Source organism: Ailuropoda melanoleuca, chromosome 8, assembly GCF_002007445.2.
Source record: "Ailuropoda melanoleuca isolate Jingjing chromosome 8, ASM200744v2, whole genome shotgun sequence".
NCBI classification, from domain to species: Eukaryota; Metazoa; Chordata; class Mammalia; order Carnivora; family Ursidae; genus Ailuropoda; species Ailuropoda melanoleuca.
The window spans coordinates 55,080,269-55,090,308 of NC_048225.1; the positions used below are offsets into that span (position 1 = coordinate 55,080,269).

Below are 10,040 nucleotides of genomic sequence, written 5' to 3' on the forward strand. Positions count from 1 at the left end.
AGTGGGGAAGTTGAGACCCAGAGAGGAGAGTGACTTGTCCAAGGTCACACAGCGAGCTTTTAGTTGAGTCAGGGTGAGACCCAGTGTGTCTGGGCTTCTCTCCCTAACCCCCACATCTACCCTTCCTTGACAAAGTCCGTGAGCTAGACGGGGGAGGTAAGGGCTCAGGCTCTGTTACCAGTTCACTGTGTGATCTCGAGTAAGTTACTGTCTCTCTCTGTGCCTTAGTGTCCCCATCTGGGCCCCTTCAGCTGGAGAATGTGTGTACTCCGAGGGGATGGCTATGATAGGGACTATATGAGCATGCACATGGCACATTTTTCTGGGGTGACAGTACTCTGTGAGGTATAAGTAGTGAGGAGAACACTTTGATTTAAAAAACAGCTACATTGTAGAGCAGAATGTGAAACTTAGAGAAGATAAAACAATAGACTTGAAATGGATTTTTCTTGTTTGTGGTAAGCTGTTTTGCACTATGTTCTCAGACCTCTGAGATTATAAACCCATATTCAGAGGCTCCCGGCAGTAGTTAGTAGAGGCATTTGAGAAGTTCTGGATTAAGATGATCGAGGGGCCTGTGTCTTTCTACTCCCCACAAAGGTCAGCAGGCCTGTGGGCTGTGGCAGCAGGAAGCAGCCGTGTGATGTAGGCAGTGGGAGGTCACCTCAGACCTCTGGCTCCATCCTCACCTCTTTGCCTAAGAGAAATAGTAAGAGACATCTGAGGAGGTGCTCTGCATTTGTGACAGTTGTCAATAGGTGAGATGGCAGTACTCACACTAATGTGACCGTCCTGCTAGCATTGCTTCATGTGCATGCCCACAGTTCTGGATTCACCAGCCCCATCCATATCTTTTCCTTGACTATGGTCCCTGCCTTTACATTTTAGGCGGCTTGCAGAAGCACACCGCAACAAGATACAAACATTTGAAAATGTTAAAATCAGGGCTATTACCCCATTAGATCGTCACATAGTAAGACAGACGCAGAATCCCTGCTGGGGCCCAGACCTTGAGTCCCTGGGCCCGTGCTCCTCTGAGCCCACCCCATAGGGTCTGGGAAGAACAGGCTCTCCTCCCTTCTCCTCTCCCCATACCCTACCCCACGTCTCCAAAAGCCTGTGTGACCTCAGCCTTTTTTCCCCAGGGAGCCTACTACACACAGCCAGTGTACGCTGCCCAGCCCCACGTCATCCACCACACCACGGTTGTCCAGCCCAACAGCATTCCCTCTGCCATCTACCCGGCGCCTGTTGCTGCCCCCAGGACCAATGGTGTGGCCATGGGGATGGTGGCTGGCACCACCATGGCAATGTCAGCAGGTGAGGACAGCATCTGTGTCAGTGTCTGTCCCCCTTCTCCAGAAACACATGACAGACTGGAGAACACTGTCGTGGAATTGAGTGTGGCATCGCATGAGAAATTCTGTGCTGGAGGGTTCCGGGAACCCTGTCTACAGGGATGAGGAAGATTTCACTAAGAAGGACATGTTGAGCTAGGTTCTTAAAGGGGGAACAGAAGCTAACCAGAGGGATGGAAGACGGAAGAGCGTTCCAGGTGGGAAGAACATGAGCATGGCACGTTCACAGAATGGAAATGGTCCAGGGCCCTTAGAAAATAGGGGCATGGAGTTGGAGGAAGGGCAGCTGGAGCGGTCAGCACAGCTAAAGTGGAGAGGCTCAGATACCTTTAGGTAATAGGGAGCTAGCAAAGGGTTTAAGCAGAGGAGAGATGGGTTTGGTTTAAACATCCTCTGGCTGCAGGGCGGGGGCATGGTTCAATGGGAGAGGCTGGAAGCAGGTAGGTCAGTGGGGAGGCTGTGGTTTAGAGGAAGGACAATGGTACTAGGACTCTGGTTCCAGAAAGGAGGGCATGGGGCAATGTTATTTAGCAGGCAGGAGCTCAAGACCCTGTCCAGTAATTAATTGTAAGGCAGGGAGGACCCCTTCTCCATTTCTGGCTTACACGGAAATCACACCAGAGTCCTGTCCATCTGGAATCTTAAGCATTGGGGTGGAGACACCACAGGAATAGCAGGGAAGGGAAGGTCTCTGGATGTGCTGACCTTCAGAAGAGCATGAGATGGCAAGAGGGCTATGAATAACCTTTAGAGACCCAGCTTTTAAAGAATCACTTGAGGGGAGAGAGTACAAGGCTTAGTGGGTGGGAGATGGGATTTTATTCTGCCCCTAATGTAAGGGGTTGTTGAGGCCTCATTCCCCAGATCAGGTCAGCAAGCTGTTGATTATCTGCTTGGTGCCAGCCTTGTTCTGGTCCTGGGGCCCAGTTACTGATAGATCAGACCAGAGCCCAGCAGGGCTAGGGGTAAATGTAACCATATAAACGAGCAGCTTCCGCTCGGTAGAATAGGAGCATACCAAGAAGAGTAAAAGGAGGCCATTGAAGATGAGTGACTGACTCTGTCCTGGAGCATCAGCAAAACTCTCCCTAAGGAGATGAAGCCTGGCAAGGTGGGAGGGGCGAGCAGCAGTTCATGAGCAGATGGGGAGGTGGGGGGCCCAGGTTGGGGAGCAGCTGTGTGAAAGGCCACAGCTTCATCCTCTTCTTCCCAGTGCCCTGGGACGGCCTCATTGGGTTTACTCTTCTCTCTGAATGCTCAGGTACCCTGCTGACTGCACCCCAGCACACCGCGATCGGGGCACACCCTGTCTCCATGCCAACATACAGGGCCCAGGGGACCCCCGCGTACAGCTATGTGCCCCCGCACTGGTAAAGCCTGCCGCCCATCCAAGTGAGTGGGGCCTGGGCTGGGAGAGGTAGGAGGATGAGTGAATACCAGGACAGCCCCTAGCAAACCCTCACCTGGTCTGCAGCACAGGTGTCAGCAGGGGCCAGTGACAGTCACCAGTTGCTTTCCTGCTCCAGGTTCAGTAATACCACTCTTAAGGACAGCTGTGACTTTACATATATTTTAGTACTTTACATATGTTATAATCCTTATTATGGTAGCTCTGTGAAATGAGGATTATTAGCTCTGTTTTACAGATAAATACCTAGTTCAGAATCGCTTAACCAATAAAAATTAAGCTGGGACTTGAACTCCAGTCCTCTAGTACTAAATTCTGAGCTCTTTGCCTACAGTCTTCAGACTCCCTTTAACTCTGAGCCTCATTCTTCCACTGAAGTCTTACCTTAATCAGATGGAGACTTTGGGATACCGCCCCTCCCCCATCAGCTTCCTTCCTGCCCCCCACAGCTCCTGAGGCAGTTCCGGTGAAGTGCAGGGCTCCAGGGATGTCACTGTTAAATTCTCTGCCCTCCCTCCTGATCTGCCCTGCCCTCCACCTCCTCCAGGAGCTCTTGGCACTGGACGGGAAGGAGGCAGCTCCCCCAGGAAGGCACTGAGGGCTCCATATAGGGCTCCCACAGGGAGGGGAGGGGATCCGGTGGCTTCCTGAAATGGCCTCAGGAATATCATTGTCACTAATGGCTCTCCCCTTCCTTCCTCAGGTCTGGAGTCGCACATTGTATGCAACTACTCAAGTCTTACACAGGTGCTGGAGCAGTCCCCTAGCAGCACCACCTCTATTTGCAAGAAGAGACAACGGAAGTGCAAGGGTCACTTTATGCATCTTTAACGGTTTTGGTTTTTATTTTTGGTTTTTGTAAAAGCTGCTTTTTTTCTAATCTCCTGCCTCTCCCCACTGTCCCCTTCTTAGATGCTACCCTTCCGGCTCTGTCCCCTCCTCCTGACCAGGCACATCCTCTCTGCTCTTCTTCTCTCCTTCCCCAAGCACCTGGTCCCCGGGGACCCCAGTCTAGTGGCAGGCAGAGAGTGGGGTTTATTGCAATGGTTCAGCTGAAAGTGTGATTTCCTTTGAAGAGCATAGCACATGTGGCCCTCAGGTCCAGGGTAGAAACTCAGAGCTGTTGAGCAAGTTACATCTCTGGGGGATCGTTTCTTTATTTTTCCTAAGCAAGATTAGGACATGACCGTGTCCTGACACAAAGGAAAGTCTTCTGAGAACCATCGCAACAGACCAAGAACAGAACCACCTGATTAGGTAGGAGTGTTCATAGCAGCTTAATACCCCAGGTGAGAACCTGGGAAAACTAGATTCTTTCTTTGGGAGAACTTGAGGGAGGGCGGGGGGGAGGGAGGGCACTGTGGGAAGGAAGAGGGGAGAGAGGTGCTTACCTGCTGGCTTTGGTTTGTAAGGTCTCTGGCCAAATTGTCTGGGCCTGGACCCTCTGATTTGCACAGTGTTGTTAACTGACCTGGCACTTCCTCAAAGGTAATTTTGACCCCAGACCTGCCAAGCAGCTGCAGGGTGATGGTATCCCAGCCTTCCAAAGCCTTGGAAGGCCAGGTGCCCTATGTAATCCAGACCTTGGCCCCTGAGCCCACGTGGACCCACTCTGATAAGATGCTTCCTCCTGATTAGAGTGGGAGCCTATGGCATTTCTCTCCCTTCCCACTGCCCTTCCCAGTGCCAGGGCTCACCAGTCTGTCCATGGGGCTCTTGGTTACCTTGTGCCATTCACGGCCAAAGTGAAGGAACCACATTCCAGGTGGGTGCTGGCAGCTCTGAAGGTCAGGATAGTGAAGGAAAAGCAATAGCAATAAACATTTCATAGACTCATGGAACTGAAGGGACCTTAGCAATCATCTCATCCATTCCCTTATTTGATTGATGAGGAAGCTGAGGCCCAGAGAAGACGAAAGGACTTCCCTAGATCTAGCAGTAAATTAGCATTAAATGCAGCCTTCCTACCTAGGGGCATGTTATCCACAAAAATTTACCTAGGGATGGATTAGCTTGGTTTTATAAAAATTAAGTCAGCAGCACCCACACCTGGTGAACTCTGGAACAGTCTCTGGGCTTTGGTTTCTGCTCTTTTCCTCCATGGATTCCAAAGGAGGGGGTTGAAGACTGGGCAGAGGTCACATGGGGCAGATGGCAGGAACAGAAATTGCAAATGAGGAAATAGCATTTGGAAATTCTGTGAAGACATCTGGAACTTTCATTCTGTACCGGACTCCAGCCCTAGAAGGAGCAAGTGGGCTGGCTGAGAAGGAGAATCTATGCTTTTAGGACAGTAGCCCCTCATCCTGAGAAGAGAGGAGGACAAGGATGAGGCCCAGGAGACAGGGGCTCTCATGGGAGAAGAGGAACCCCGAGTCAGGAATTGTGGCTAGTCTCAGCCAGGAGCCCACTGTCCCAGCACTGTCCCCTGCACCCAGCTTCTGGCTGGGCCAGCAGCCCCTCTGGGGGTGGAGGGGTGCAGGAACATTTTACTGTACAAAATGAGATCATCGATAACATTTGGGACTTTTAAATAACCCTTTTCATTTTAAATTCACGCATACTTGGACATATCCCTACCCCTACCTCCCATGTCTCCCTTAAAGGAGGAAAAAATCAGGAAACTTGAGCCAGAAGGACCTCAGAGGCTGTCTGGCCGTTCCCAGGAGGGCAGAGCCCATCAGCATCCAACTGGCCACCTTCTTGGCCTTCCAGGGAGCTGCAGGACCAGTTAGGAGAAACCTAGCTATTCTAAATGGTCTGGTCTAGGGTGCTGATGGGGTTTCATTTTAAAACAACAGTTCTCCAGTGTTAATTCATTTTTTGCAAATACCTCCTCCTACTCTATAGTTTTGTAAGGGTGGGTGAAGGTTGTTCTAGATTATGTCATATGTGTTTGGAAAAATGCCAAAATACTACTAATGATAATAATAGGGAACCTTTGCATTTGTCAGGTGCTCCATAGATTTCAGAGCACTTCCTAGCCTTTAATTTAGTGGCCCTGAGGGAGACGGGGTCAGAGTTCTTGCACCCATCGAACAAATGAGGAAAACTGGTTCTAGAAGGAAAGGGAACTTGCCAATGTGAGCAGAATGCTGGTATCTTAATAGGCTTCTCTGAACCCTGCTGCCTCTAGGTGAGCTGGGTAGAACCACGAAGAGGAGGGAGAGAGGAGGAGACCTAGGAATGACCTTGTTACTTTTGTTCTTTCTATACCAGTAAGTAAAAACTAGCATCTAGTACCTCACAGTTCACAAAGCAATTTCACACCCGCTCGTCCGGCTTAACTTGTGAAATAGAGTATTCCTCCCATTTGATCCGTGGGGACACAGAGACCTGGGAGAGCAAAGGGACTTGCTCATCAGTGGCACAGCCACCTGACTCCCAGTTTGTCTGCTTTCCCTCCAGTCTGACACCACACACAGGCTTGTGGACTAAAGCATCTGTGCTCTGCACCTCAGCTTTGCCCTAGTATATAATTCCAGATCAAAGACAGGCCCCAAGGCAAAAACAAAGGGCAGAAAGGCTGTGGTCTGGAAGAGCCCAAGTCCATCACCCCTTTTTCAGTGTGTGTGTAGTGGAGCCCCAGTTCTGCTGGCCTCCCCTTCTTGCTTTGACGGAGATCCACAAGCCTAGCCAAGCTTGGGGAGTCATTGCAAAGGGAACAAGTCCAGGAGAGCAGGGGCAGTAGTGTGCCTCGGGCAGGAGGAATTTCCTGGTAGGATCGTAGGCATCTGCCACTGGATGGCCCACTGGTAAAGCTGGACAGAAGGTCAGCTGGAAGGGCCCCGTCACTGTAGGAAGGCCAGCAAGCCAGAGGACGAGGGATGTGCCCACAGGACAGAGTGAGCTTCAACACTGGAAGCAGCATGCGAACGCCTCTCCACTCCACTGCCTCCCCCCCGGGACCGCGAGCTTGGTGGCCAGGGTTAGGGGCACAGGTGGTTCCAGTCAACAGCCATCCCCCCTTGGCTTCCCCACCTTCTCCCTGACTCCCTCTCCTCATTAGCCTAGGGGCCAGGAGTCTGGAGTCTGGAGTGCACCCAAGTGGTCAGAACATAACCTTTTTGCTGAGACAGGATGGTTGCTGCAGCTCTCCCCTCTTGGCAGTAACCGGGAAGTGTATATCCCCTTAGCTAAATATTGAAGAAGGCCACATACACCTATCCACAGTTTTTCTAATGTACAACGGACTTTGACATTGATTGCCAAATCCTCACTTTATAGATGGAAAAAACTAAGTCTCAAAAGGCTTAGGAGACTTGGAGCACCTGGCTGGCTCAGTCGGTAAAGCATGTGACTCTTGATCTCAGAATCATGAGTTCAAGCCCCACTTTGGGCCTAGAGCTTACTTAAAAAAAAAAAAAAAAAAGGCTTAAGAGACTTGACAAAAGTCATACAGTTAAGAGAAAGAGCCTAGACTTGAACTCTTCAAATCCTCTGGTCTTTCAGCTGGCATCTGTCACCTGCTGGGTCTCAGTGGCAGGTATGAAGGGGTGAGCTATCTGCCCTAAACAGAGGAAGACTCCCAAGAGACTTGGGGAGCTCAGTTCTCCCAGCTTGAGATTTTTATGACAGGCAGGCCCTGAGGACCCTGGCAGCACCAGGAGGATGAGAATTGGCAACAAAAGGCCTAATTTGAACAAAACACTTTGGGGTCATGATGCTTAGGACTGAAGCCACATTCAAGGGCAGCCCCAGGTATCTATCCGTCCATTGAAAGACCCAAGGCCCTGGGAAGCCTGTACACCCATGCTCTCTGACCCTGGAAAGCCTGCCCACTGTCCGTACCCAGTGAGTTGGCACTCCCAAGGGACCTGGTGTCTCCCTGAATGGCCAAAAGCACATTTTGACTTCAATGCCTGGGCTTGCTTTTCCCACGGGTGAGAACCAGGACCAAAGAGCTCTTACTCTATCCCAGCTCTTACCCCTGCCCACCCAAATTGTTCCAAGTTTGAGGTTTAACCAATCCCAGAGAGCTAGGGGGGGCTCCTTTGGAGGGGCTGGCTTTGTCCCAAGTGGCATTCAGAAGTGAATCACATGGAGCATAAAAGTAGGGCAGGCCCCTTGGTTGCGAAGCCTGGAGCCCTGCATATCAGAATCCTTGGCTCTGCTCCATGGCCAGAGAAGGAAGGCCTGGAGGGCACAGGTCTTGGTCTTTGTGTGGTATTAGTTCTAGCACTCTGGCTGGATTAATCACTCAGAGGTCACCGTGGCATTCCTCCATTGCCGTTGAGTGAAGATACAGGGAAGCTCTGCTTTTCCATCCTGTATTCTACCACACCCCTACAGAGTACACGGTCCCCATCTGCTTGCCAAGCTTCCAAGAGGGGCAGGCCAGGCCGTGAAGCAGGCAGGTAGGAGACAGGCTCCGTGCAGGCACACAGCCCCAGGAGAATCCAGGTCTTGCCCAACAGCAGGATCACAGCAGAGGAAACCCAGTCAGGCTAACCATTGACTTCCATACCTGAGCCTCCACGATCAGGCTCCCATGGGCATGCCAGGTTGACTGCAGTCCTTTACCTGTCTTCCCCTCTCCTAGAAAATTCGTTTCTGAACTTACAGATTACGTGGTTCCAGGGCCCAGCCTTCAAAATTCCTGCCTGGCAGGCCAGCTTCAACATTCCATAGCCAACCTTGCCTGAGCCAGACTTGGGCCCCATTCTCTCAGTTTCTCCAGTGATTATTTTTTTTATCTTGCATGCTGTTGAGTCCAGCCCAGTGGCCAAGTGAAGAACACAGGGGTTGGGACTGGCCACCACAAAGCCAGGAAGGGAAACTAGAGCTCGTTTCCCCACAGCTGCATCCGTAGTCCCTGGGCATTCGTGTTGCAGTGGTGAGGCCCTGTAGCCATTCCAGCTCCTGGTAGAGTGGGTACTGTCTTTCCTGAAGAGAACAGGTGTAACAGCTTTGCAGATAAGTACCAGCCCATAGGAGTCAAATGGGTGAAATCCTCTTTGGGCCTGACCCCAGCAAGACCAGCATCTCAAGGCTCTAGCCTTCCTCCTCATGCCTGTGAGTCAGGGAAAAAGTGGGAATGCCCACAGACCACCTTCTCGGGTCAGCCAGATCATGTGGATCTGTGGGGGGATTCCAGCTCCTCCTTACCCAAGGGGAGGTAAGGCCAGGCCTCTAGCAACTTGGAAGTTGTCTATAATGACCTTTAAAGGCCCAAGGGTCTGTCCCCATCTCCTGACTAAAAGGCATTGCATCCCTATTTCATATCACGTGACAGAGAAACCTGTTCTCAACGTGGCATGTAACATCCCTGTAAGACCATTGTATATGATTTTGTATTTTTTAATTCATTTTAATCTACAGGTTGGAATCTAATTTTTAAATTTTATTGGAACTCACATTTTAAAAAAGAAAAAACATTTAAAATAATAATAATAAACCTTTGACCAGTGTCTTCCAAGTAGTTTGATCAAAGAACTTATAAGTGTTTTCAAAACAGCCTGGAGTGTAAAGATTGGAAAGCCCCATGGCCTCGCCTTGTGTGTATGAAGTGTAAATCTGGTTTTGTTTTGTTGTTTTGGATTCTTTTGGGTTTTTGTTTTGTTTTGAAGATCAGATAGTGATCACTCTGAAAGATTAAAGCCAAGAATTTGTAACTATGATATTTACTGTAAGCTGTAGAACATTCAATAACTATTAAAAAAAAAAGTTTCCAAAAAAAAAAAAGCCCGGGGTGACCAGACTGGTGGTTCTTGGGGCAGGGAGACACAGACCACCCCTTAGGCCAGTGAGTCCCCTGGGTTTCTTCCCAAGCTCATTGTGAACTTGTTCTCACCAGTCCGGTAGCGCCCCTGGCACATCTCCCCACAGGCACGGCAGGGCTTCCCTGGGCTTCAGCTGAGGGGCCTGGGAGGTGGCCGTCGGCACCGGACTAAGGTGGGTGATACAGGAGCCGGGGGAGGCCACGACTGAGGAGGGCTGCTGTCCGCCGAGGGCCGACCATGGGGCCAGCACTGTGCTTTATGTTTGGTAACTCTCCTCATCCTCACAGCCCAGTGGGAGGTGAGCCTGTGGAGAGGGGGCAGCCATGGAGAGTAAGTACCTTGACCAAGGTCACAGAGCTGAGGAGGGTCAGAGTTGGAGCTCACGCTCGCTCTGGCTCCACAGCCCAGGCACCGAGTCCCACGTTCTGCCCACCTTGGAGGAGGCAGGGTCTGTGTTCACTTAAAGGGTGAATTTGTCAGGTGGGAAACCTAGGGAAGAGCTTTCAGGTTTGTAGTCACAGAACGACAGTCAAGGAAGGTCAGGTGCTCTCC

General features: G+C 50.8%; 1 protein-coding gene across 14 annotated transcripts in view; it reads left to right on the forward strand.

Moving 5' to 3' along the window:
• Positions 1 to 9,450, forward strand: part of FAM168A (family with sequence similarity 168 member A) — a 171,498-nt gene extending 162,048 nt beyond the window's left edge. For all 14 annotated transcript variants that reach the window (XM_034666378.1, XM_034666368.1, XM_034666379.1 and 11 more), the window contains 3 exons: positions 1,146 to 1,320; positions 2,620 to 2,750; positions 3,470 to 9,450. In XM_034666378.1, the coding sequence (XP_034522269.1) occupies positions 1,146 to 1,320; positions 2,620 to 2,732 (288 nt within the window). In that variant the 3' untranslated portion in view covers positions 2,733 to 2,750; positions 3,470 to 9,450. The remainder of the gene's footprint in view (positions 1 to 1,145; positions 1,321 to 2,619; positions 2,751 to 3,469) is intronic.
• The last annotated feature ends 590 nt before the right edge of the window (positions 9,451 to 10,040 follow it).